The 26,224-nt window shown below is 48.2% G+C and overlaps 1 protein-coding gene and 10 non-coding genes across 11 annotated transcripts; all 11 read left to right on the plus strand.

Moving 5' to 3' along the window:
• The first annotated feature begins 3,008 nt into the window (after positions 1-3,008).
• On the plus strand, positions 3,009-20,014 carry LOC111837643 (probable G-protein coupled receptor 139). The gene is made up of 2 exons (XM_023799867.2): positions 3,009-3,455; positions 14,602-20,014. Exons 1-2 carry the CDS (start codon positions 3,311-3,313, stop codon positions 15,570-15,572), a joined length of 1,116 nt encoding a protein of 371 aa, XP_023655635.1. The 5' UTR covers positions 3,009-3,310; the 3' UTR covers positions 15,573-20,014.
• Positions 20,015-23,615: 3,601 nt separating this feature from the next.
• On the plus strand, positions 23,616-23,686 carry trnag-ccc (transfer RNA glycine (anticodon CCC)). Its single transcript has one exon. It is a non-coding gene; the product is annotated as a tRNA-Gly (tRNA).
• A 191-nt stretch (positions 23,687-23,877) lies between these two features.
• On the plus strand, positions 23,878-23,948 carry trnag-ccc (transfer RNA glycine (anticodon CCC)). The gene has a single exon. It is a non-coding gene; the product is annotated as a tRNA-Gly (tRNA).
• Positions 23,949-24,139: 191 nt separating this feature from the next.
• trnag-ccc (transfer RNA glycine (anticodon CCC)) lies at positions 24,140-24,210 on the plus strand. Its single transcript has one exon. It is a non-coding gene; the product is annotated as a tRNA-Gly (tRNA).
• A 184-nt stretch (positions 24,211-24,394) lies between these two features.
• Positions 24,395-24,465, plus strand: trnag-ccc (transfer RNA glycine (anticodon CCC)). The gene has a single exon. It is a non-coding gene; the product is annotated as a tRNA-Gly (tRNA).
• A 184-nt stretch (positions 24,466-24,649) lies between these two features.
• Positions 24,650-24,720, plus strand: trnag-ccc (transfer RNA glycine (anticodon CCC)). Its single transcript has one exon. It is a non-coding gene; the product is annotated as a tRNA-Gly (tRNA).
• A 191-nt stretch (positions 24,721-24,911) lies between these two features.
• trnag-ccc (transfer RNA glycine (anticodon CCC)) lies at positions 24,912-24,982 on the plus strand. The gene has a single exon. It is a non-coding gene; the product is annotated as a tRNA-Gly (tRNA).
• A 191-nt stretch (positions 24,983-25,173) lies between these two features.
• On the plus strand, positions 25,174-25,244 carry trnag-ccc (transfer RNA glycine (anticodon CCC)). The gene has a single exon. It is a non-coding gene; the product is annotated as a tRNA-Gly (tRNA).
• Positions 25,245-25,428: 184 nt separating this feature from the next.
• Positions 25,429-25,499, plus strand: trnag-ccc (transfer RNA glycine (anticodon CCC)). Its single transcript has one exon. It is a non-coding gene; the product is annotated as a tRNA-Gly (tRNA).
• A 191-nt stretch (positions 25,500-25,690) lies between these two features.
• trnag-ccc (transfer RNA glycine (anticodon CCC)) lies at positions 25,691-25,761 on the plus strand. Its single transcript has one exon. It is a non-coding gene; the product is annotated as a tRNA-Gly (tRNA).
• Positions 25,762-25,945: 184 nt separating this feature from the next.
• Positions 25,946-26,016, plus strand: trnag-ccc (transfer RNA glycine (anticodon CCC)). Its single transcript has one exon. It is a non-coding gene; the product is annotated as a tRNA-Gly (tRNA).
• The last annotated feature ends 208 nt before the right edge of the window (positions 26,017-26,224 follow it).

The raw sequence follows: 26,224 nt of genomic DNA on the forward strand, positions 1-26,224 counted from the left end.
GCAGGTCCCAGTATGCCTCGCCAGTGCGTGTATATAGCAGGTCCTAGCATGCCTCGCCAGTGCGTGTATATAGCAGGTCCCAGTATGCCTCGCCAGTGCGTGTATATAGCAGGTCCTAGCATGCCTCACCAGTGCGTGTATATAGCAGGTCCTGGCATGCCTCACCAGTGCGTGTATATAGCAGGTCCTAGCATGCCTCACCAGTGCGTGTATATAGCAGGTCCTGGCATGCCTCACCAGTGCGTGTATATAGCAGGTCCTGGCATGCCTCGCCAGTGCGTGTATATACAGTAGCAGGTCCCGGCATGCCTCACCAGTGCGTGTATATAGCAGGTCCCGGCATGCCTCACCAGTGCGTGTATATAGCAGGTCCCGGCATGCCTCACCAGTGCGTGTATATAGCAGGTCCCGGCATGCCTCACCAGTGCGTGTATATAGCAGGTCCTGGCATGCCTCACCAGTGCGTGTATATAGCAGGTCCTGGCATGCCTCGCCAGTGCGTGTATATAGCAGGTCCTAGCATGCCTCGCCAGTGCGTGTATATAGCAGGTCCCAGTATGCCTCGCCAGTGCGTGTATATAGCAGGTCCTGGCATGCCTCACCAGTGCGTGTATATTAAAGCATGTCCCGGCATGCCCCGCCAGTGCGTGTATATAGCAGGTCCCAGTATGCCTCGCCAGTGCGTGTATATAGCAGGTCCTAGCATGCCTCGCCAGTGCGTGTATATAGCAGGTCCTAGTATGCCTCGCCAGTGCGTGTATATTAAAGCATGTCCCGGCATGCCTCGCCAGTGCGTGTATATTAAAGCATGTCCCGGCATGCCTCGCCAGTGCGTGTATATACAGTAGCAGGTCCCGGCATGCCTCACCAGTGCGTGTATATAGCAGGTCCCGGCATGCCTCACCAGTGCGTGTATATAGCAGGTCCCGGCATGCCTCACCAGTGCGTGTATATAGCAGGTCCTGGCATGCCTCACCAGTGCGTGTATATTAAAGCATGTCCCGGCATGCCTCGCCAGTGCGTGTATATAGCAGGTCCTGGCATGCCTCGCCAGTGCGTGTATATTAAAGCAGGTCCCAGCATGCCTCGCCAGTGCGTGTATATTAAAGCAGGTCCCAGCATGCCTCGCCAGTGCGTGTATATTAAAGCAGGTCCCAGCATGCCTCGCCAGTGCGTGTATATTAAAGCAGGTCCCAGCATGCCTCGCCAGTGCGTGTATATTAAAGCAGGTCCCAGCATGCCTCGCCAGTGCGTGTATATTAAAGCAGGTCCCAGCATGCCTCGCCAGTGCGTGTATATTAAAGCAGGTCCCAGCATGCCTCGCCAGTGCGTGTATATTAAAGCAGGTCCCAGCATGCCTCGCCAGTGCGTGTATATTAAAGCAGGTCCCAGCATGCCTCGCCAGTGCGTGTAAATAGCCTCTCTGTATATCTTGTCATAAATAACTGTAAATAACCTTCCATGTCTGAGCCTTCCTGTCTAGTATGTAACCTCGCCATGTTTACCTGCTACGTTGTCTCTCTGAGTTCTTGTTGCTTATTGTGCAGGCCTTTCAAGGACTAATATAAAGAGCAACTTCATGCCAATCCATCCCTCCTCGCTTCTCGCTGCTGCGATGCCTTGATCTGCCCGGCGCTACAATATGTTATATCGTTTTACCTTTTTGCTCTGGTTGTCTTTCACAGTTTTATACTGAGGACCATGGCACATCAGCATATGGCCCAAGCGAGATGCATGCATTCACATTCAGCAGTGGTCTGAAGCGGTGGACCTGGCCCACTCAAGGCGACCCATCAGAGCCAAATGCTAGGCTTCAAGAAGACCTCTTCATAGGAAGAACCCTGGGCTGGACAAGTGCCGTGTAAAGCTGCAAATATCGCCACCCTGCTTTTTTACTGTAGCTGGAAGAGAGACCTCTGCTGGCCGTGGGAGGAATGGCAGCGACCGCTTAATCACCCCCTCTGCCCCTGCGCACTTGCAGGACCCTAGGGCTCCCCCTGGGGGCTGCTGCCCATCATCTATGTGCCATTTTATTTGATGCAGCCTGTGGTTGTGTTTGCTGAAAATTCTTGCCAGCCACTCTTTTTGGATGATGAGATACAGAGAGATAACAGGAAAAATCATCATAAAGAAACACATGCAAAAGGATGTAATTCAGAGAAATATATGTAGAAAAATTGGCAGCATTTTAATAAGTTAGCAGTCAGGCAATCCGGGTGGCTTTCAGTCTGACGATAAATAAAATGATGGATGAGGTGAAGAGGGGGACACATGAGCGGGGAAAACATTCACATCTATTTCCCTGATTGGCTAAAATGTAATAAATTCAGATTGCAGCTCAGGATCGCCGACTGTCGTGGGGAGATGGCCGGGCAGAGGACTGACAGCCCCCTGATGGTGATGGACGAGGAGTCAGAGGATGAAGATATAAGGAATGGAGGACGACTGACTGCCAGAGGCTCTCAGACACCTATCACAGCTTTTGCGGGCAGTGCAGCCGGCATGGACATATTGTGTGGGAGCCTGGTTCCCTCTGGTGGCCATAGGAGGGAATAGCGGCCGAGTGAGTCGAGTCAGTGAGGTGAGGGGACCAGCGACACCGGCTACCTCACTCCGAAGAAGACTGCGGCGATTTGGTGCCCCTGCTCTCCAGCTGGGCCCGGGCTCAGATGCCCTCACTGCCACCCCTTCCTCTCCCTCCTCCTCTTCCTCACACCATCTGCTGTATCTCTCTTTATCTTGCATGTGTTTATGCACTGCAATCACTCGTCTATTTCTCTATCCTCCACCGCTCCTCCATCTCTCCTTGTCTCCTCGCCTGCATCCGTTCTTCCATCCCCATCCTCTGTCAGCCGCTCTCTCGTCTCTCCTCCCTCGCCGGCACTCCTGCCCTCCCTCTCATTTCCCCTCAGTCACACATCCAGACGTCCCCTTCTCGCCACCTCTCTCCCATCCTCCTGCTTTCTCTCTCTCTCTCTCTCTCTCTCTCTCTCTCTCTCTGTTGCTCACTTCTCTTCTTGCTCAGCAACACATATCCAGGGCGGTTTTCGGCTCCTCTTAGCACGGCTGCATCCAGCTCCCAGGCTTCAGTGTCAGGCAACGGTCTCTGTCTCTGTCTCTGTGTCTGTCTCTCCGTCACACACACATGCACACGCACATGCGGGCAAACACGCAAACAGACACGCACACCATGCCAATGGGCATCCAAGGACAGTATACCTGCATTCGGCCCCCCTGCCCTGCCAGCCTGAACCATCGGTGAGAGGGAGGAGGAGGAGGAGGAGAGGAAGGAGGGAGTGCAGTCGGAGCGATGGAGCACAGCCATATCATCGCCTCGCTTCCCCCTAACGCCAGCGCCTGGGGCTCCGGACAGCCTCCCGCGGGGCCCCAAAGCTGTCCTCTGGGGCCCCTGCCTGTCATCTACTACAGCGTCCTGCTTTGCCTCGGCCTGCCAGGTGAGGAAGGAACAGGTGTGTGTCTGTGTCTGTGTCTGTGTCTGTGTGTATCTGCATACTTCAATCAATTTGTATTTATCTAAACCAAGTTCTTCAGCAAAACCGCTGTCACCGGAGCACGTGTTCCTGTCTGAATTAGCTTTTGCGTCTGTGGATGGAGACACTAACCTTTGTGCCTCCATCTTTGTGTGTACATGTGCTGGACACTATATGTGCCTCCTCCATTGTTCCCTGTTCCCTCTTCTTGACATCCGCCTCCCTTGTCCCCTGTTTTGACCTCTGAACTTTTGGTTGGAGCCGTCCCCGGCACTGTTGATCCAGCGGGGGGGTGCCCCGCTCGACTCGCAGATCTCAATGACAAATCACTCCTGCCGCTGGTGGTGTAATGACCGGGGGGGACCGGTGGGGGCAGGGATTAAAGATGGAGTTCGGAATGGCGATGGGGCACGTGACCTTTGGTCTCGGTTTGAGAAGCATGGGCTGATGAGCTCCACAGCCGAAAGCCAAACTGGCTTCTAGGAGAGATCAGGCAAAGCGGACGGGAGCGCATCTCATCCTGTGTGTCACTTGTGGGGTCACAGTCACTGATGACCAGAGGCAGAGATTGCCCCCCCCCCCCCCATCTCCCCAGCAGAGTCATTCTGTTGTCACAACACGACCTTGACACAGAAGTGGTTTCCGGCAGGAAGAATTAGAAAAGCAGCAGCGCTGCTCACGCACATTTTAACCACATCTGTGTGGCGACATCTTCATTTTCCCGCTGTCCCTTTGCCGCCGTGTTCTTGGACGTGACGGATTTGCGTGTGTGTCCCGCCCGCGGTCCCCCTTTTCCCCGCCACTCTGGGTCAGGCTTAGAAAGGAGAGAGAGATGGACCTTCTGAGGTCCTGGATTTCCAGTGGCGTTCCCCGAGATTATCCCAGAGAGCCTGGGAGCAGGTGCCAGTGCTGGTGTGTGAGACACGGAGAAGGTCACAGATACATACTAATTAATGCCATGAAGTTAAACTGGCCACTTAAGGGACTCGTGTAAATCACAAAGTTAGATGGGGAGCCAGTGGCACGACGGCTCTGCCTCTGTGGCTGGATGGCACTGAGCTCTGGGACTCGGTGTGGCTGAATGGCATCATGGGAAATCAGTGAATCAGAAGCAGAGCCGGCTGTTAAAAACACATCAACCGTAACAAGCCAGGACAAGAGAATCCAGAAGCCTTCTTTAGCGAGATGATCAAAGTGTTGATGCCTTACTTCAGTAACAATTTATGAAAGATTGATTGTCTTGTTTATAAAATCATTTATATATCTATGTGTGTGTGTGGCTGGGGTATATTCCACTGGTATAGGTGGAATCTGTCGGGGGGGAGCACTTCTAACGAGAAGTGTTCATGTGTCCCTCTTGTCAGATGTTAATGGTGGTTTTGTCATTTTCTTAAAATCAGCCCCAGACCAGAGCATCAGCCCCCAGATTCTAGCACCCCCAAAAAGCCAGTAGTTTGACTTTACCCTACAGATCAAACTGTGCCCTGAAGAGGGACCCCAGCCAGTTTACAGCAGTGACATCAGACCCCCCCCCCCAAAGCCCCAGGCGTGGTTAACGGGGTGACGTTCCAGTCCAGCTGGACTTTCTGCATTATGTTTAGCTTCCCGATATCCAGCTTCTGATTGATCCGACATCAGGGCTGGACATCAGTAGTGCTGCCCAAAGCCCCCACCCCACCTCCCTCTCTCTCTCTCTCTCTCTCTCTCTCTCTCTCTTTCTCTCCACCAGCATGCCTTCCGCCATGTCATTCCTCCACCCTTCCTTCCTCCTTTCTTCCTGCTGTTTCCCTCTATCCCCTGCCGTCTTCCCCCTCTCTCCACAAGTTCACAGCATTTCGCTGATAGCGTGATATCCAAAAAAACCAAAAAAACAATTGAAGTTCTAAGAGAAGGATTATTTAAAACTCAGAATTGGAGCTGTTGTACTTTGTTCTCTTGCTGCACATAAATTCGTAAGTACCTACTCCCATCGCCACACCCCCCCAGCATTCTAGTCGCAGTGATGGTCATTCAGTCAGCAGTACAGTCCCACTAGGTTTGTTAAAGATGGCCTTTGACAGTGTCTGAGAAATCTCAGTTCTCCCCCTCCCCCCTCCTGAAAGAGCGTAATTGGCTGCCGTTTCTTGCCTTCTGTCTTTCCGTGAAACTCGGGGGAGAATCATCTAGCTGCTGGGCGTGATCCCTGGCCTGGAGCTGGTCCACATCCACGTTAAACGCTTAGGTCCTAGGCATATGCACATGGTTGGAGTTTGGGCGGGCGGCAGGGGGCACTGCGCCCCTAGTCACCATTGTTTTCACTGTGCACCTTTGCGTGAGCAGTTTGTTGGTACCCAAAATAAACAAAATAATCTATCTGTGCGTCAGATATATGCATTAACACATATGTGTGTTGTTTTTTTTTCCCTCCCAAATGCGAACATCAAACTCCACTCACCCTTATATCTCTCTCTGTAGAGACTTTGCGTTTTTAGCCCCATGACAGCTGGTGTTGAATAGGCTCAGTTCTGTCATGTAATGGTTTTTTAGCTGGGGTCCTTTCCAGGAACACAAACTAACAACCTACAAGTTATGAGTCCGTGTGCTGGTTCATCCACATGCTTGTCTTACTGTTTTAGCCATAGCATTGTGTTTGGTTGCTTAACAAAGATAATTGAAGGCCGGTTCGTTGGTAACAGTGGGCATGACCTTCAATAAGTCCTAGAGCTCCATCCACGCCTAGCCGCAGTTCAGGGTGACTGGTTTGTACTGGCAGCACAGACAGCCGCAGTTCAGGGTGACTGGTTTGTACTGGCAGCACAGACACACTGCTGCTGTGAGTTTGGTCTCCTCGCCTTCAGCTGCACTGGGAGAGGGCATCAGCGTGTCGTCGTTCCTGCAGTGCGTCACCAGACCCCCAGTGTTCACCTCGCTGATGGCTAATGTGACACCTGGTTGTGGGGAATTTAAATATGGAGTGAAAATCTAGGTAAATATAGGTAAAAATGTAAAAGGATGCTGGTACAAACACAGACACACACACACACACATATATATACACACAGTGCTCAATATGAATGAGTTCACCCCCTTTCAGAAGTAAGATTTTAATGAAAATCTCAATGAACACAAGAACAATTTCCAAAATTTTCACAAGAAGAGTTTTATAGAACATTTGCTTAACTAATGAACATGAAAGTAAGGTTAATAATATAACTTAGATTACAAAATCTTCAGTTTTACTCAAATCAGGTGATGCAAAAATGAATACACCCCACAACAAAAACTACTACGTCTAGTATTTTGTGTGACCCCCAGCACCAAGTCTTCTAGGCATGGAATGAACAAGTTGGCTACATATTGCAACATCTATCTTTTTCCAGTCTTCAAGAATAACTTCTTTTAGAGGCTGGATGCTGGATGGAGAGTGACGCTCTTCAGAATTCCCCATAGACGTCCAATTGGGTGCAGATCAGGAGACATACTTGGCCACTGAATCACTTTCACACTGTTCTTCTTCAGAAATGCAACAGTGGCCTTAGCTGTGTGTTTTGGATCATTGTCATGTCAGAAAAGTGCACGATGACCAAGGGCATGGAGTGATGGTAGCATCTTCTCTTTCAATATAGAGCAGTACCTCTGCGAATTCATGACACCATCAATGAAATGCAGCTCCCAGACCCCAGCAGCACTCATGCAGCCCCGCATAAGGACCCTGCCGCCACCATGTTCACTGTAGGCACCTTCAATCTTCTTTGAACTCCTCACTATACAGTTTTGAAGCCATCAGTTCCAGAAACATTTACCTTGGTCTCGTCACTCCAGAGTGTAGAGTCTCAGTAGTCTTCATCTCTTTCAGCATGGGCCCTGGGAAGTTCTAGACGGGCTTTTTGTGTGTGGGCTTTAGGAGAGTCTTCCTTCGTGAACGACACCCATGCATGCCATTCCTCTGCGGTGTACATCGTATTGTGTCACGGGAAACAGTCACCCCAGTTTGGCTTTCGCCTTCTTTAGCTAACTGCAGTGAACTTGCATGGCGATTTTCTTCAAATCTTCTCATCAGAAGATGCTCCCGTCAAGGTGCTAACTTCTGTGGACGGCCTGGACGTCTCTGTGAGACGGTTGTAGTTCCATCTTTCTTAAATTTTTGCTACAGCATTTTGACTGATAAGTACAGCTTTGCTGATCTTCTTCACCTTTCTTATGTAAAGAAATGATTGTCTTTCCCAGGTCTTGTGACTTTTCCGTTCCATGTGGTGCCATCACCGACAGCATGGAATGGGAAATGGTTTCTTTGATAATTAATGCCCTTGTATAGTCAAAATGCCTGTTTAATGAATAATTAGACTCACCTGTGGTTGATATCTTGTTAATTAGAATTTTGTAGTCTAAAATTTAGCTTTGCTCCTAAGACTTTCAATGGGCTGTACTCATGTTTGCAACATGGTCTTGAATGAATTTGTTAGGACATTTACTTTTTTGTGTTAGCAAATTAACAAATGTTTGCAATCAACGGTCCACATTTGTGGGAGTATTTTGTAGTATAATATCCCATAGATAATGTTGATTCTGAAAGGAAACTAAAGGTTTTCTGACAAATCTGTTGGGGTGTACTCATTTATGCTAAGCACTGTATCTTAAATTCCTAGGCAGCCAAAGAAAATGTCTAAATGATCTTCATGTAGGTGTGAAACTACTTCATTATTCCTGTCAAAGTCTGTCAGCTTAACCATTTCAAACCCTCTCCTAGAATCACCCCAGAATTGGTAGTAACCATCCAATACAACCATGAGCCAATCACTAGCACACCTGGTATGACTAATGAATACCTCAGACTTTTTTAACTAACTACATTTGAGTATGTTCTATAGTGTGTGCATATGTTCTAATGTTAAATTGTGATTATTTTTTTATCATGGCCAAATATACATTTACAACCCAGATAAATGACTTTAAACATTTCCTTTGGCTGCCCAAGACGTTTGCGCAGTGCTGTCTATACAGTAGGCAGTCAAAGGAAGTGGTGTTTAAATGCTGCAGCCATGTGTAGCGCCCTGCTGTGTTTGTGTTTGTGTTTTCAAAGGGATAATTGTGCAGGTCAGCCTGGCCCAGCCAAGCGAGCATCTCTGTGCGTGAGTGTCTGCGTGTGTGCGTCATTCAGTCATTCAAGGTCCCTGTTTGTGTGTGTGTGTGTGTGTGTGTGTGTGTGTGTGTGTCCTCAATGTGATAAAAACCTGTTATTTTGATGTTGTGGGGACCATTTTTTGCCAAAAGCCTATTTTGTTGGGTAACTTATGGTTAAGGTTAGGGCTGGGTGGGGGTTAAGGATGTGATAAGTGGGATTAGGGCTTTTCCTTTACAAATGAATGGATGGTCCCCAGAAAGATGTAAATACAAACACACACACACACACATACACACAAACACTCACAGAGATTAGGTATTTATATCTTTGTGGGGACTCTCCACTCATTTCTACGGGTATAACCCTAATCCCAACTATGACAACCTAAACCCCCAACCTAGCCCTAACCAAACAAAATGCAAGACTTTAGTTTTTAGTCTTTGATTAGTCACAGATTTTTATGAAATTAAGTTTCCCCTTCTGAGGACTGGCAAAATGTCCTCACAAGGTCAAAATAACATAACATATAACATAATAGTAACATAATTTGGTCCCCACAATGTAATACATACATGACCCATGCATGTGGAAGGCTCCTGCATTTATGGCCTACGCCTGTATCTTACACACTCGCTCACAAGCTATAGTGGCACAGTCCAACCCAACCCCCCCCAAATCATCGGCAGTGCCCCCCTCCACTCAATGAGCCATGAGATGAACACAAAGGCTGAAGACGCAGTCTGGCCCCCAGTGAATGAAAATGTCAGGTGGTCGTCGCCCCCTCCCTCGGTGAGGTCACTTTTGTTGGCCTGAATCGCAGGGTGATCGTTCTCCCACAGCGCAGCGCTGCCGGGATGAGGGCCTGCTACTGGGTGCTGAGGGCCTGCTACTGGGTGCTGATGACCTGCTACTGGGTGCTGAGGGCCTGCTACTGGGTGCTGAGGGCCTGCTACTGGGTGCTGAGGCCCTGCTACTGGGTGCTGAGGCCCTGCTCCTGGGTGCTGAGGGCCTGCTACTGGGTGCTGAGTCCCTGCTCCTGGGTGCTGAGGCCCTGCTACTGGGTGCTGAGGCCCTGCTACTGGGTGCTGAGTCCCTGCTCCTGGGTGCTGAGGCCCTGCTACTGGGTGCTGAGGCCCTGCTCCTGGGTGCTGAGGCCCTGCTCCTGGGTGCTGAGGCCCTGCTCCTGGGTGCTGAGGGCCTGCTACTGGGTGCTGAGTCCCTGCTACTGGGTGCTGAGGCCCTGCTACTGGGTGCTGAGGGCCTGCTACTGGGTGCTGAGTCCCTGCTCCTGGGTGCTGAGGGCCTGCTCCTGGGTGCTGAGTGAAAGCCGTGTGTGTCTGTGTGTTGGGCTGAGTGGGAGCCACTCAGCGGCTCTCCGTCGACCCCTCACCTCATCATCTTCACACCCTTATCTTGCAGCTATTCCCTATATATACAGCAGCGGATCAGAACCGGCCTCTCGCTCCGTCTCAGCGCTCCGTCGGGTGCTGCGTGAGCGACTGGAAGGTTGCTGCCTGAATCTCAGGGTCACAGAGTGATTTCACCTGTGAACTCCACAGTACGGCCTTAAAGTTCTCAGTTGCTCCAGCGACAACGTCACCTTCCCTGCGAGAGCGAACGTTACTTTGCATAGGTTACTTCTGCTAAGTGTAATGTAGCTGCGGTCACTAGCAGTCTGGCTTCAGGTTGGTTGTATTGTCAAAACGATCCTGCTTTCGGTGACCATCGGCTGGGAGGCTGCAGCTGGGCAGCAGGGAGAGCAGGTTCAGGCTCCACATCACGCCTGAAGGACACAGAGGGGACACGGCGTGAGCCGCAGGAGGCCACGCCGGCCGGGGCTCACCGGGGGTGACAGCTGACCGCCGGCACAGAATCCTGCCTGGAAAACCACCGGCAGCCACATGGGATGAATTCAATTATGGAAGCGGAACGTGAACAAGATCACATGGGGGGGGGGGGTATTCCAATCATTATGGCAGAGGCTCGCAAGTGAAGCAGGCCTGCTTTGTCTGATCAAAGCCAGTTTCATTTTGTGTGGTTCTCTGGTTGGGGTGTGTGTGCGTGTGTGTGTGCGTGTGTGTGTGCATGCATGTGTGTGTTTGTGGGCATGTGGGTTTTTCACACATCAGCACCACATCACCAAGAGCACAGTCCCTGTGCGTCATCAGGGTCCCAGAAATGCATGAAGCGTATCAGTGCGCATGAGTGTGAAGCACAAATGCACGAGTGCAAACACATACAGCCCTCCCCCAGCCTTAAAATGTCCCCCCCATCCACCACAAGGGTGCCTTCATGTGTGACAAAGACCAGTCCAGACATGAGTCACTGCTAGGGGGGTGGGGGGGTTTGTCACCCACAATTAGCTGATTTTTTTCTCAAACCAGGCGATGATTGTCAGTGCAGAGGTGCTTCTTCGGTTGATCTCACACGCAAGTGCAGCTGCTGTTTTTTGCAAAGTCATGTGATGAAAATTCTGAGAAGGCGCGACACGCGGATATCTACTGAAGGAGACCGTGGATATCTACTGAAGGAGACCGTGGATATCTACTGAAGGAGGCCGTGGATATCTGCTGAAGGAGGCCGTGGATATCTGCTGAAGGAGGCCGTGGATATCTGCTGAAGGAGGCCGTGGATATCTGCTGAAGGAGGCCGTGGCTGTTTCTCTCCTTATCAACCTCCTGCTTTTGCATCCCCCCAAACCGCCTAATAGACACATAAATCCCAGCCCTCGTTTGCAGCATTGTGATTGGCTCTGCTTTTGTTTACGTTCATCTATTTAGCAAATACTTTTCTCCAAAGCGATACACAAGTGAGGCAGAAAGTACTTCGCAAGTTTACAGCCATCATGGTACAAGTGCTGCCAGACTACTTATGAGAATAATAAGCTACTCAAATAACAGCAAGAAATTCTAGTAAGAACCAAAGTCCAAGTGCTTAATGCAACAAAGCATCCAGGAGCAGCAAAAGTCAGACTATTTCAATGGAACAGTCAAGTCAGGTTCACTCAGGTGTCGGACAGATGGGTCTAAAGACATTTCTTGAAATGTGAACAAGATATTGTTGAGTAGCTCTTTTTTTATCAAAGAACTACACATTTAAAGTGTTCTGTATAATACTAGATTCATTTTCTCGATGTGGAGGAATAATCCGGCAGTGCTCACTCCCTGACTGTGAACATATCCACGGATCCACAGAGACTTGATGGTAGGTGCTGTTCCAGCTCTGAAAGTCAGCAACAAGGACGTGATTTGAATTTGCTGTACCTATAGGCAGCCAATGAAGAGATACAAGGAGAGGTGTCACGTGAGGATTTTTCCTGATTGAATACCAGGTGTGACGAGGGGCGGGCAAGGAGTTGAGCTACGGTGACCAGATAATGTCAGGGGAGACAATCTGAGGTACTTGAGGTTTTACAAACTACTTGAAAACTGAAAGACTTCTGTACTTGGCTAAATAGTTTAGTTCTTCCTTTGCTTCGCCTGGTTTGTTTCCTTGACTGAAAGACTCATCCAGCATGCAGCAAGAGCTGAATGCTTAAGTGAAATACAAAATTTGTTAATTGAAATTTACAAATCTTGTCTTAGCTCAAAATGTCCAGGATGATGTGGATTATCTGGTCACCCTAAGTTGAACTGCATATTGCGATACATAAGGTCTGATATTCATGATGTGACACCAAGTGAATGTACAAGATTGAGAGATAAGTGCAGTGTGAACAGCAAAGAATACCTGGTCATGAATCAGTACCCAGGGTGCCCAGAAAACCTGATGATTAAAGCTGGACTGTCGTGTCATGTTGAATGGTGAGGTTGACAGGGGAGGCAAGAAGCTTGGCCTTCAAAACGTTCATTGGAACTGGCAACCCCTCATCCTGGCTGCGTACAATGCTAGCCAGGCAGATAGGAGTCTGAGCTGCGACTGTGGGGTCCCTTGGAAGGAAGGTCAAGTAGTGGTGGGTGTCATCAGCATAGCAGTAGTCAGAGAAGCCATGCTTGCATGCCACGTAGATAAAGATGATGTCGCCTAACCAAGCAGATCAACGAGTGATATGCCACAATGCAAAGAATTATGTGAAATAATTTAAATTTGATCCAATAAGGATTCAGTCTCCAGTGACAGGTTTAGGGACTATAAGGTTGCAGTGCCAGTTTAATTTCCATTGACCCGGGCATGTCCTCGATTGTCTGCCTTTTCATTTTCCTTCAGCTAATAACGTCAGTTCAGATTGTCATACGCCTCAGTCCGCATCCCCCCCCCTCCCCCAGTCCCAGCCCTGTGTTCCTGGATGCATAGAACACCCCCTGGCTCCCTCACTCTGGTTCACGCCACCTCGGTATGGCCCGTCAGTGGATAGAGGCGTCCTTGAGGCTGCCGCCCTGCACAGACACACACACACAGATGCACACACACACACACACACGCATCTCACTACTGTGTTAGCTGCTGTTCGCTTCCTGGTTGCCACGGATAACAATGCATGCTCATTTCTTTCAGGGGAAAATGGCAAACAGGTGTTATGGGATCAGTAGGGGGTCTGAGATGAAAATGGTGTCAGAGGGGTAAGGAACAGACAAAGAGAGAGAGGGGGGGAAGTGGAGGGGCTCTATGCGAGGATAACATGCTGGGGCTGGCAGAGAGGGATTGGGGAATGAGAGAAAGGGGACCATGAGCGATGGCAGGGAGGTGAACGAGAGACAGAGCAGGGGGGAGAGGCTATGGGCCATGCGAGGGCGTAAAGGACACAGCCACTGGCTGTCAACCCTGAGCCAGAAAAGCCCCTTAAAAAGCATGGCTGGGTGAGTGCATGAGTGTATGCATGTGCATGGGCATGTCTGCATATGTATGTGGAAGTGTGAGCATGTGCCCGGGCGTGTGTGTGCAAGCATGCGTGTGGGCATGTGCGCGTGGGCATGTGCGTGAGGGCATGTGCCTGGGCATATATGTGTGCATGTGAGTACTGGCATGTCTGTGTGCTCACACACAAAACATCATGAGTTTGTACACTGTTCCTGACATGTTTACCCTAAAGCCGGCTGACAGGCCAGCTGAATGTGAGGCCCCCACTTCGCAAAGCAGAGCGCTGACTTCCTCCACACTGTCGTTTCACACGTACGCGGCTGAGCCAGGCCATACCATCGAGTGCATTTGTCACCCAGAGTGCCTCCGCCTTTTCTCTAGTCTTTCACAGCTCCCTTGCTTTCGCTGCCTGATCTTCATGCAGGACCGGGGAGAGAAGCCACTCCGTCACATGGGGAGCCAGGAAGCAGACAGTCACACGTCTGTATCTGTGCTAGACGGGAGACAAACTGGCCGGGGGTCCCTAATGGAAATAAGTGAACAGCAATAATCCAAGGCTGACACTGATTATTTTATATTAATGGGTTAAAAGGTTGACACCAGTTATTTTATTTATAACTTATGGGTGTCTTGTGGCCTGGCTCCTGTTGCTGAGTCCTAACTGATTCAGGAAGAGTTTTCTGTTCATGTTAAAATGCATTTCTCTCTCTCGACTGTGACACAGCCCAGCTCTGAAAGGTGCCCCCGTCCCGTTCCCACATTACCTTTCCCCTTCCTCTATCCCCCTTTCCCCTTCCTCTATCCCCCTTTCCCCTTCCTCCATCCCCCTTTTTCCTTCCTCTTTCCCCATCCCTTTCCCATATTACCTCTTTTCCCTTCCCTCTGTTCTTTTTAGCTTAGATTGATTTATGTTCTGTGAACTTTCACAGGTCCTCACACTCCTGTTTCTGTGAGTGTGTAAGTGTTAGTTCCTGCTTCTCACTGCCACCATGATTTCATTCCTGCATAAATTATTCAGTCTCGTTGCTTTGTTTGTCTTTCTGATGCTCCCGTCACTTTTTCCTCTCTCCAGCCATCCTTCTCTTAGTGTCTTTCAGTCTCATCTTCTGCATATATTTCCATAGCATTGGACCTTCTATGTAATTTGGCACTGGCCATCTTGTCACTTCAAAGTATCTGCTAACCCAGTCTTCATGCTCTGTACCTTCCCAGCCAACATCTTGACTGTGATCATCCTCTCCCAGCTGGTGTCACGCCGTCAGAAGTCCTCCTACAACTACCTCTTGGCCCTGGCTGTGGCAGACATCTTGGTTCTCTTCCTCATCGTCTTTGTAGACTTCCTGCTGGAGGATTTTGTCTTAGGCATGCCATTGCCATCCTCGCTCAACAAGGTGGTGCAGGTGCTTGAGTTTTCCTCTATCCATACCTCCATCTGGATCACCGTGCCACTCACGGTGGACCGCTACATTGCAGTGTGCCACCCACTAAGATACCACTCTGTCTCCTACCCAGCCCGCACACGCCGTGTCATTCTGGCTGTCTACCTGGGCTGTCTGCTCTCCAGTGTCCCCTACTATTGGTGGCCTGACCTGTGGCTGGAGCCGGTGGGTGTGGCCAAGAGTGGCGGGGGCAAGGCCAGCAGTCTGGGCCAGCATATTCTGGTGTGGGCACACTGTGCCACCGTTTACCTGGTGCCCTGCTCCATCTTCTTCACCCTCAACTCTGTCATCGTGCATAAGCTCCACCGGCGCAGCTGCTTCCGATTCCGGGGCTACTCCACGGGCAAGACCACCGCCATTCTCCTGGCTATCACCTCTGTCTTCGCCGTGCTGTGGGCACCACGTGTCGTCATGATCCTCTACCACCTATATGCAGCGCTGCCCTCGGCGCCGGGCCCGGCCCGCCTCCTCCACCTCATCACCGACGTAGCCAACATGCTGGCGCTCCTCAACACCGGTGTCAACTTCTTCCTGTACTGCTTCATCAGCCGCCGCTTCCGCGTCATGGCAGCTGCCGTGCTGCGGGGCTTCCTCCGCTGCCGCAAGCAGCCGCCCCCCTTCTACGCCAGCCACAGCTTCTCCATCACCAGCAGCCCCTGGATCTCACCCGCTAACTCTCACTGCATGAAGATGTTCGTCTACCAGTACGACAAAAACGGCAAGCCCGTGTGCATCTCCTCCTAGACCCTCCTCCTCTCCTCTTCCTCATCTCTATGCTCGCACTCTAGTGCTGATTCAGAGCTGAGGCTGGGAGGCATGTTTATGATTGCACACCTGTGATTGGCCAATTGGGACCTTGTGATCCAGTTGAGGCTAGCAGAGAGGCCAATTTCTTCTGCCACTGATTCACCAGCAGCAGACACACAGGTGTTTGAGGTGGGCGGCATCTAACTAACTACCAACATCAGCACTGAACAAAAGAAAACACGAATAGGCCAGTGACCCACGAGGGTCATCAGTTCTGACCCAGTTTGACCCAACTGGTCCTATGCAGCCACCGACCACTGGGCTGACATCATACCCCCTCGTTTTCCCAGCTTACCTGGGCGTCTGCTCCACCCCCTAGGAGTTGTCTATGGTGCAGCTGCCTTTTTTAACTCTCTGAGATGCGGAGTGTAAACGATCCCCAACAGCAACTGCATCCCTCCAAACAAAGAGAACCTTCCATTTGTTCTCATGTGACAGAGCAAAGAAAATCAATACCTGAGGTTCACTTTACCTTTCAGGAGGCGCTGTGCTGCCGCCTAGCCTGTCATGCTGATAACATTCCCACCCCGTCCACTGGGAAAGGCCAGGATACACAGTGCCCGTTCCGCTACACGGCCCCTCGAACCCGTGTCGGCTTCTACCTATGTGTTGGGCCATAGTTACAGTAAGCCCGTAGTGCATGAAATAACCCCGTCACAGTCGTAGAACACTAGGTGACTGTTATATGTGCTGTTAATGCAAAGAAATAAATCCATGTTGAGAAATCCGGTTACTGCATATATTACAATAATTAGTGTTAATAATTACACTTTCTCTCTGTGCTCGTTATCTTGTAATAACTGATAGCACTGCTGAGTGGAAGAGGTAAAAGGAATCCTCTGCAGTTAGTCAGTGGTGTGTAATTTATAGACCTTAATGAATGTACTGACAGTGCACCAATACTCCAATACCTTCAGTTAGTAGCATCTGTATCTTCAGCGTTGGCATTTGTAGCCTTTTGTCTGAAAAACGCCTCGTAAAGACGAGCTCACCAGGTGGCCAGAGTGGGTCCGCAAGTCATGGATTCAGAGGCAGGATAGGAGGACGGTGCTTAAAACATGAAAACACAAATGTAGACAAATGTAGAGTCAGTTCAAAGATGCTTCAGCGTTTCCCCACAGCAGATGGGACGCACTATGAGGAAAACATTTGATTCCACATCAACAGATTGAGGTCTGTAATGATTCACCCAGAAACTTCTGTTCTTGGGCAGCACATGAGAACATCCCTCCCACAGCCCATTTCCCAAAACCCCCATCTGTCACGGCAGACTTCATGCACCAAGCGGTGACAAGCCCCAAGACAGACATCAGTGTCAACCCAGCCGCTCTCTGTCGACACTCTTCTGACTGATGATCTAAGCTGTCACCTTGGCCCGGACCAAATAGGTCGTTTAGCAGGTGGAGATGAATAAAGAAGTGCAATGGAAGGGCGGCTGGTGCAGTAGAAGTGCACGTCGTGTGGGGGGGGGTCGCTTGCCACAGGGCCAGACGTGAGCCATCGCCCATCACACAACGGTACGTAACCCTGTACCGATATTCTAGGAACACAAAAACTACACAGAATGAAAATAAAGAATCACAGTCAGAAAGAGAGGGAAGTGGAAACCAAGCGAGAGGGACAGAAGGAGGGAGAGAGACAGAAGGATTGTGAAAAGGTGTTCATAGTATTAGGACAGTCTGAAGGACAAACATAACCACAAAGTGTTTGCAGGTTTTTTTTCTTATACTTTCATTGCTTTGAGTTTTTTGGGGGGGGTTTTTTGATGAGGGAGATTACGATCCGTGCCTGAATTTTGCCGGGAAAATCCGTAGCGTCTATTTCCTTGACACGAACACCTGAATGTGCACACTTTCCCATCCAGCCATTTTGCTCTTTGTACTTGCCATTAAGGTGAATCACCTCTGGAGGGGTGACAGTCCCCATAACAACAGTCCTGGCTGCACGGCATACGGACGAGGCGGGAGGTGCTGGGGACGCAAACAAGGCCCCAGTCCAGAAATGAGAGGCTTCGGCTGCAAGTGATGGGACGTTTAATCATTTTTAGACTTAGATCTTCCCTGCAGCTTCTGCTACTTAAATGTATGAAACACTGGTCCAACCAGTTTAATCAGTGGCTAAACAGTGTTCATAGCCAAAAGGCTAATACAGCGCAGCCCAGCATGTTATCCTGGTGTGAAGAGGCTGCAGATGCTGGCAAATCCAGGCTCACGGCCCCTGGCTTGTCCTTCTGCCTTCCTCCATGGGAGAGTGTGAGACCTGGTGAATTTTATTAGTTTTTTTTTTTTTTTTTTGAGGGTCTCACGTGCACCAGCAATATCAATTATGTGGGAATGTCTGGCTGGCCTCCTGGTGCACAGCCTCGCCGGGGGGCCCTCGGATCGCGCTACGTGGGCCCCCCCAGACGTGTGTACGTGAGAAAGCATGCGTGCACAGATAGACCGCTGGGACACCAAGGGATTACATTCACACTCGCGCCGCCCTCCCCTTCTCCGGCTCTCCCTATCGCCTTGCCATGCCAGCCCCTGGCCTCTGGGCCTGTTCACATATCCATCCCTAAATACTCCCTAAAGCCGAGGATTCTATACCCATGTAGATCTATTACGAATGTATCCATCTCCTCCTGAGGTCCAGGCTCCAGTCAGCTGCCTTTTTGTGGGTTTCTCTCTGTAGGGTAATAGAAGACATGTTTATTTATTCATGAGTATATGCACACGTTTATTTTTACACTTATGAACCCAGAGACGGATACGCGTGCTTCACCCAAACACAAGAGTGCGGTTTAGAAGTCACTGCAGAACCAAGGTTGAGGGGGGGGGGGGAGGGAATTGTCATCATGATGAATGTTGGGGGCACAGCTTGGGTATGGCTTAGAAAAACACATAATCCTGCCCTGATGACCTCGACCCCAATGGCCCTGAAGCGGCAGCGTAGGACGTCATCAGAGCTCCCTGGTTTTAATTAGAATGTGCAGCGGGGTTTTCCGGGGAGGTCAGGGAGATGTAATGCTGCCGGTTCTGCTGCCTTCATCACTGGCAAACTGGCTGTATTTTTATATATTTATTTAGAAGCCAGATCCAGTGCAATATAGTTGTTCTCTGGGTTGTAAGGCAGACAGTAATTTGGAAGGCTTTCACTTCTATCTCCCTTTGAGGCGATTCAGAAGTAAGAGACAGACTTTGGTCTGGTGATTCTGATGGTCTGTCACGGCTTCCGCCATTCCTCATTCCAGCAGTCGGTATCATTTTCATGACACGCCATTCATCGCACTTAACAGAAGTGCTGAATCTTTGTCTCCAAAGCACAGGCCGAATAGATTGTGAAAAATCTGAAATACAACCTCCGACACAGAGAGTTGGAGGTGATATCGACACCATTCATAAACGCGGCAGCAGTGGGGCCTGTGACGAATCGACCGCTTCGCCTGAAAGTGTGTCTGTGCCCCAGCAGATTTACACGGTGCAGGGTGGAGGGTGCATGAGGGGTGGGGGTTATGTCTGTTTTATGGCCACCTTCTCCTTGTGCCTGAACCAGGTAGGCTTGAGTTGGAGATTTTTGTACTGTATGAAAGCCAGACGGCTGGGTGCAGTTCAAGGCATCAGAGAAGTTTGGAGCCACACCACAGGAATCACACACAGCCCAACGCACACCCCAAAGATACACTCAGACAGACCGCACACCCCAAAGATACACTCAGACAGACCGCACACCCCAAAGATACACTCAGACAGACCGCACACCCCAAAGATACACTCAGACAGACCGCACACCCCAAAGATACACTCAGAAAGACCGCACAGCCCAAAGATACACTCAGACTGATCGCACACCCCAAAGATACACTCAGACAGACCACAAACCCCAAAGATACACTCAGACAGACCGCACACCCCAAAGATACACTCAGACAGACCACAAACCCCAAAGATACACTCAGACAGACCGCACACCCCAAAGATACACTCAGACAGACCGCACAGCCCAAAGATACTGTACACTCAGACAGACCGCACACCCCAAAGATACACTCAGACAGACCGCACAGCCCAAAGATACACTCAAACAGACCGCACACCCCAAAGATACACTCAGACAGACCGCACACCCTAAAGATACACTCAGACAGATGGAAATGCTCGCTCTAATTTACAGATAGAGAACACACAACACCACACAAACAGACACATACACACACACACGTTCTCTCTTGCCTGACTGTGGTTCAGTTTGCTGGTTTTCTTCTTTTTAGGTGCCATTTGTCTCAAGTATCCACAAACTGTAAAAGCTGTATGAATGTTTGTACAGTTGCCAACACAATCACAGTTATCCAATGGACAGAATTTTTAATAAAGATGTTCAGTTTGATTTCAAATCCAAAATGGCTGCTGTCGGTTTCTTGAATCTGTCATTTTCTTTCTCTCTTCTCCCAGAGTGGCTTCTGGTTTCAATCAACAGTCAGTCACACCATCTTTTCCTGAACCATGAAGCGTATTTGTGTCTAAGCTGTTAGTCATGCCCATGGATTTTGGGGAGATATTTAGAGCACCCTGGAACTTCCAAATGTCTGGACTGTGCTGCACACTATTGTCCCTCCAGCATTTTAATTAAAGTCTTTGTCACTTAATGGCAGAAGTGGAAAGTTCAGGGCCATAAAGTACAAATCCAGACCAAGATTTTGTTTCAACCAATCTGATGAGTGCTCTGTGACTGTTACTCATTATGCTCATCTGGATGGTTGAAACAAAATCTTGGTCTGGATTTTACTTTCTGGACCTGAACTTTCCACCTCTGGTTAATGGTTATAGATAATATATGGAAAATTGGGTGCAAAAAAAGAAATGGAAAAGCAGACATGTGACGTTGTCATGAGTCACACAAAACCCACCAGTCTTATCATTCAGAATGCCTCACAGGAATAAAGGACCTGCAACCATCGCAGTCTTCTCCAGTTCTTCTAAAGCCTCAATACCATCATATCATATGTTACTTCTAATCGATTGACATATATGGCCATCTGTGAGAGATGAAGAGAAGAGAAGGAGAGAGAACTAGCGCTCAACAAACAGTAATAAAGACAGATAACCCTGAAGATCCGGGGATGTACATCAAAAGAGGGCAGCTCAGTCTCCCGTATCATCTGACACCCTCAGCCTCACCTTCTACACTTCTCATCACTTGCTTTCCTGTCCCCAACCCCTCCCCCACCACCACCTTTGGTGCAGAGATGGGCACTACAGCAACATGGGCTCTGCAGAGTGTTGACCAGTATATTTGATATGAAGAATAATGATAATTCAGCAGCCAGAAAAAACCAATTGACAGGTGGGTTCACTTGGATCTTTCACTAGTGGCTAATATATTTATGCCTTATGAGATAAGGGTCAGGGTTAGGGTTAGGGTTAGGGTTAGGTCCTGTGAGGTAAGGGAAATTATAAAAAATATAATAAATTGCCTCTGCAAGAAAAATAATAACTAGAATGCACCTGCTTAAGCAACCAGCCCTCTATGTCATTGTCATTTGTTAATTATGTCCTTTTCCTTTCCGACTATCTAATGTCAAAATCCCTCAGATACCTTCAACACTTCACTTATCTCTCTCTCCATCTATCCATCCATATTCCATACTTGCAGAGGTTCAGGGTGATCAAGCAGAAACAAAACAGCGACTACTTTGGACAGGATGCCAGACCATTAATTCAGAAATTTCTCATGTTTTTAATGTTTGCACATGTGTTGAAACTTGTTAAGAGACACTCACTGGCAGTGAGTCAGACGAGGGTTGTCTTTGTGCTGTTATGTTACACTTGCTAATTGGTTGTTCTCTTTTGTGATCAGAAATGATGGACCACTAGCTGGGAGATCCTGGAGATCCTCGTTCTCTGCTCAGCAGTGGGTCGACACTGGGGTGGGGGAGGGCTGGATCACTGGGATATACTTCATATGAGGCGATGCTTTATGCAACGCGACATGAACGCAACACAGGCAGTGTATTAACTGTAGTGTACTAACTGTAGTGTACTACCTGTACTTGCAGGTAAGGTTTACTTATATCTGGAGGAATAAAGGTCATGTTTACCGGGTGCAGTGCGCAAAAACCATTTTGGTCAGCTCCTTCGTTTCTGGTCTCACTTGTTTTGTATGTGGTTGTGACATAAGATGATGTACACTCGCTGCCTCCACAGCGATCGAGTCGCTAATATTTTAATACTGCTGCACTATTCTCTGTATTCTAACCACTGCTCCACATCGTACTTCACTCTGCCACATGTCACTTTACCACGCCATGCTGAATGTAGCATTGTATGTTGTTAGATATCTCGTAATAGTTAGCATTTTGTGATTAGGCTGTACTACAATGGAAAAAATCAATTTCTGCAATAGGTACTGCAAAATTTATGAAGAAAAAAATGTTTTAAACATGTGCGTACTTTAAACAGCAAGGATGAAAAAGATTAGGAGTGCCTTGAAGAGCGCATGCAGAGCTAAGTAGCGGAGGTAAACTTTAAACTAATGTTAAACACATACTAAATAATCCTGAAAAGGAGCGCTCATTAAAACTGCACAGCCTGCTAAGTTTTGGATCCTACAACAATATAGATGTTCTACCGAAACGTGAACCGCACGTTCTCGACGAATTCGATAACTAAGATTTATAAATACCGGAACTGTACAGAAAAATAACGTTGCTTATGAAAGTAGGCAAGTCCGAATTTGGAGTTAGTTTCATTGTACTTTGTACACATAATACTAATTTCTTTAAAAATTTAAACTGCGATTAAATTTCGAAGACGCTGTACACAGAGAGACACAATAGTGCTCGCAATATTTTTTTCTCTTGCCTTTGAAAATATAAAGTTCTTCCGGCCATTCATTCTTAAAAAATCAGATGTTACATTAATACTAAATACCATATATAAACACATAGTCCTATGACAAAAGGTGGCTATGCTGCCCCCCACCCCCCTGTTTTCTCATACGCATGGCGTTACCTCCTCACATAGGTGCACCAATGACGTGTGGAATGAACGTAGAAAACGCCTGGCGGCCATGATGCGTACGCGTATGCGTTGTGGGCGTCAAGAATAAATCAGCCTGATGGCGTAAATGCACAGCACACCAGAGCTGCCCATATTACACATGCACATGACCACGTCCATTACAGCTTCAAATGCAGTGTGTTGATGACACCTGGTGGCGAGAACCTGCCAACGCAGCCAACACAATTTATTCATACTGCACCTTCAGTGATACTTTAGTAGTTTCTACAAGTAGTGAATATCGAAGGCATGCATCCAAAAATGAAAGTATTAACTGGTAGGTGAATGCAACTTGTAATAAATACACCAGAGAGTTAACATTACATAACAGAGCATGGGGGGGGCTGCTTGTAACCCTAATACATATTCTGATTAACAAGGGTGTCTGAAATAAACAGTCATTTGGGATAATTACGATATGTGGAACTGAAACTGCTATGCTGAAATAGCCTGAAGCAGTTACATTAAGGCAACTTACAAAGAGGTGAAATTACTTTAGCAAGTATGCCATTCTACTGATTTCCACCAGTTCTTTCACTGAGCAGTACAAGCATTCCGCGTTAGCAACTGCTGAGCAAGTACTGCTGCATGGTGTTGATTCCCGGGCAGTGCACATCTTATATACAACATCAGGAAGTAGGATATTTGCTGGTTTTCCCATTTGTTCCTTGGGCATTGTCAGGGGATTTTAGAGCCAGAAGTACTACTCGGGGTTTAGGATCATGCAAGATTTCCGTTCTACTGATTTTCACCATGTCTATGAATGAGCAGTACATCAGGAAGTTTGAAATTTGGTGGTTTTCACATTTGTGCATTGTCAGGGAGTTTTAGAGCCACAGGTAGTACTCGGGGTGTAGGATCATGCAAGATTTCCATTCTACTTATTTGCAGCAGTTCTATCAATGACCAGTACAAGCATTCCACGTTAGCAAATGCTGAGCAAGCACTGCTGGTGTAGTGGTATCATGCAAGGTTCCCATTCTTGTGACCTGGGTTCGATTCCCGGGCAGTGCATATCTCATATATAACATCAGGAAGTTTGAAATTTGGTGGTTTTCACATATGTTCCTTGTGCATTGTCAGGGAGTTTTAGAGCCACAGGTAGTACTGGGGGTGTAGGATCATGCAAGATTTCCATTCTACTTATTTGCAGCAGTTCTATCAATAACCAGTACAAGCATTCCACGTTAGCAAATGCTGAGCAAGCACTGCTGGTGTAGTGGTATCATGCAAGGTTCCCATTCTTGTGACCTGGGTTCGATTCCCGGGCAGTGCATATCTCATATATAACATCAGGAAGTTTGAAATTTGGTGTTTTTCACATTTGTTCCTTGTGCATTGTCAGGGAGTTTTAGAGCCACAGGTAGTACTGGGGGTGTAGGATCATGCAAGATTTCCATTCTACTTATTTGCAGCAGTTCTATCAATGACCAGTACAAGCATTCCACGTTAGCAAATGCTGAGCAAGCACTGCTGGTGTAGTGGTATCATGCAAGGTTCCCATTCTTGTGACCTGGGTTCGATTCCCGGGCAGTGCAAATCTCATATAGGACATCAGGAAGTTTGAAATTTGGTGTTTTTCACATTTGTGCATTGTCAGGGAGTTTTAGAGCCACAGGTAGTACTCGGGGTGTAGGATCATGCAAAATTTCCATTCTACTTATTTGCAGCAGTTCTATCAATCACCAGTAGAAGCATTCCATGTTAGCAAATGCTAAGCAAGCACTGCTGGTGTAGTGGTATCATGCAAGGTTCCCATTCTTGTGACCTGGGTTCGATTCCCGGGCAGTGCACATCTCATATAGAACATCAGGAAGTTTGAAATTTGGTGGTTTTCACATTTGTGCATTGTCAGGGAGTTTTAGAGCCACAGGTAGTACTCGGGGTGTAGGATCATGCAAGATTGCCATTCTACTTATTTGCAGCAGTTCTATCAATGACCAGTACAAGCATTCCACGTTAGCAAATGCTGCGCAAGCACTGCTGGTGTAGTGGTATCATGCAAGGTTCCCATTCTTGTAACCTGGGTTCGATTCCCGGGCAGTGCACATCTCATATAGAACATCAGGAAGTTTGAAATTTGGTGGTTTTCACATATGTTCCTTGTGCATTGTCAGGGAGTTTTAGAGCCACAGGTAGTACTGGGGGTGTAGGATCATGCAAGATTTCCATTCTACTCATTTGCAGCAGTTCTATCAATGACCAGTACAAGCATTCAACGTTAGCAAATGCTGAGCAAGCACTGCTGGTGTAGTGGTATCATGCAAGGTTCCCATTCTTGTGACCTGGGTTCGATTCCCGGGCAGTGCACATCTCATATAGAACATCAGGAAGTTTGAAATTTGGTGGTTTTCACATATGTTCCTTGTGCATTGTCAGGGAGTTTTAGAGCCACAGGTAGTACTGGGGGTGTAGGATCATGCAAGATTTCCATTCTACTTATTTGCAGCAGTTCTATCAATGACCAGTACAAGCATTCCACGTTAGCAAATGCTGAGCAAGCACTGCTGGTGTAGTGGTATCATGCAAGGTTCCCATTCTTGTGACCTGGGTTCGATTCCCGGGCAGTGCAAATCTCATATAGAACATCAGGAAGTTTGAAATTTGGTGGTTTTCACATTTGTGCATTGTCAGGGAGTTTTAGAGCCACAGGTAGTACTGGGGGTGTAGGATCATGCAAGATTTCCATTCTACTTATTTGCAGCAGTTCTATCAATGACCAGTACAAGCATTCCACATTAGCAAATGCTGAGCAAGCACTGCTGGTGTAGTGGTATCATGCAAGGTTCCCATTCTTGTGACCTGGGTTCGATTCCCGGGCAGTGCACATCTCATATAGAACATCAGGAAGTTGGAAATTTGGTGGTTTTCACATTTGTTCCTTGTGCATTGTCAGGGAGTTTTAGAGCCACAGGTAGTACTCGGGGTGTAGGATCATGCAAGATTTCCATTCTACTTATTTGCAGCAGTTCTATCAATGACCAGTACAAGCATTCCACGTTAGCAAATGCTGAGCAAGCACTGCTGGTGTAGTAGTATCATGCAAGGTTCCCATTCTTGTGACCTGGGTTCGATTCCCGGGCAGTGCATATCTCATATATAACATCAGGAAATTTGGTGTTTTTCACATTTGTTCCTTGTGCATTGTCAGTGAGTTTTAGAGCCACAGGTAGTACTCGGCGTGTAGGATCATGCAAGATTTCCATTCTACTTATTTGCAGCAGTTCTATCAATGACCAGTACAAGCATTCCACGTTAGCAAATGCTGAGCAAGCACTGCTGGTGTAGTGGTATCATGCAAGGTTCCCATTCTTGTGACCTGGGTTCGATTCCCGGGCAGTGCAAATCTCATATAGAACATCAGGAAGTTTGAAATTTGGTGTTTTTCACATTTGTGCATTGTCAGGGAGTTTTAGAGCCACAGGTAGTACTCGGGGTGTAGGATCATGCAAGATTTCCATTCTACTTATTTGCAGCAGTTCTATCAATGACCAGTACAAGCATTCCACGTTAGCAAATGCTGAGCAAGCACTGCTGGTGTTTGGTATCATG

The sequence above is a fragment of the Paramormyrops kingsleyae genome, chromosome 5, assembly GCF_048594095.1.
Source record: "Paramormyrops kingsleyae isolate MSU_618 chromosome 5, PKINGS_0.4, whole genome shotgun sequence".
NCBI lineage: Eukaryota > Metazoa > Chordata > Actinopteri > Osteoglossiformes > Mormyridae > Paramormyrops > Paramormyrops kingsleyae.

What these genes read in the sequence shown, in the direction of transcription:
- LOC111837643 (XM_023799867.2), top strand. Translation starts at nt 3,311, where the DNA reads ATGGAGCACAGCCATATCATCGCCTCGCTTCCCCCTAACGCCAGCGCC. An exon ending in GCTTTGCCTCGGCCTGCCAG is followed by an intron (nt 3,456 to 14,601) that starts GTGAGGAAGGAA and finishes GTACCTTCCCAG; the next exon opens with CCAACATCTTGACTGTGATC.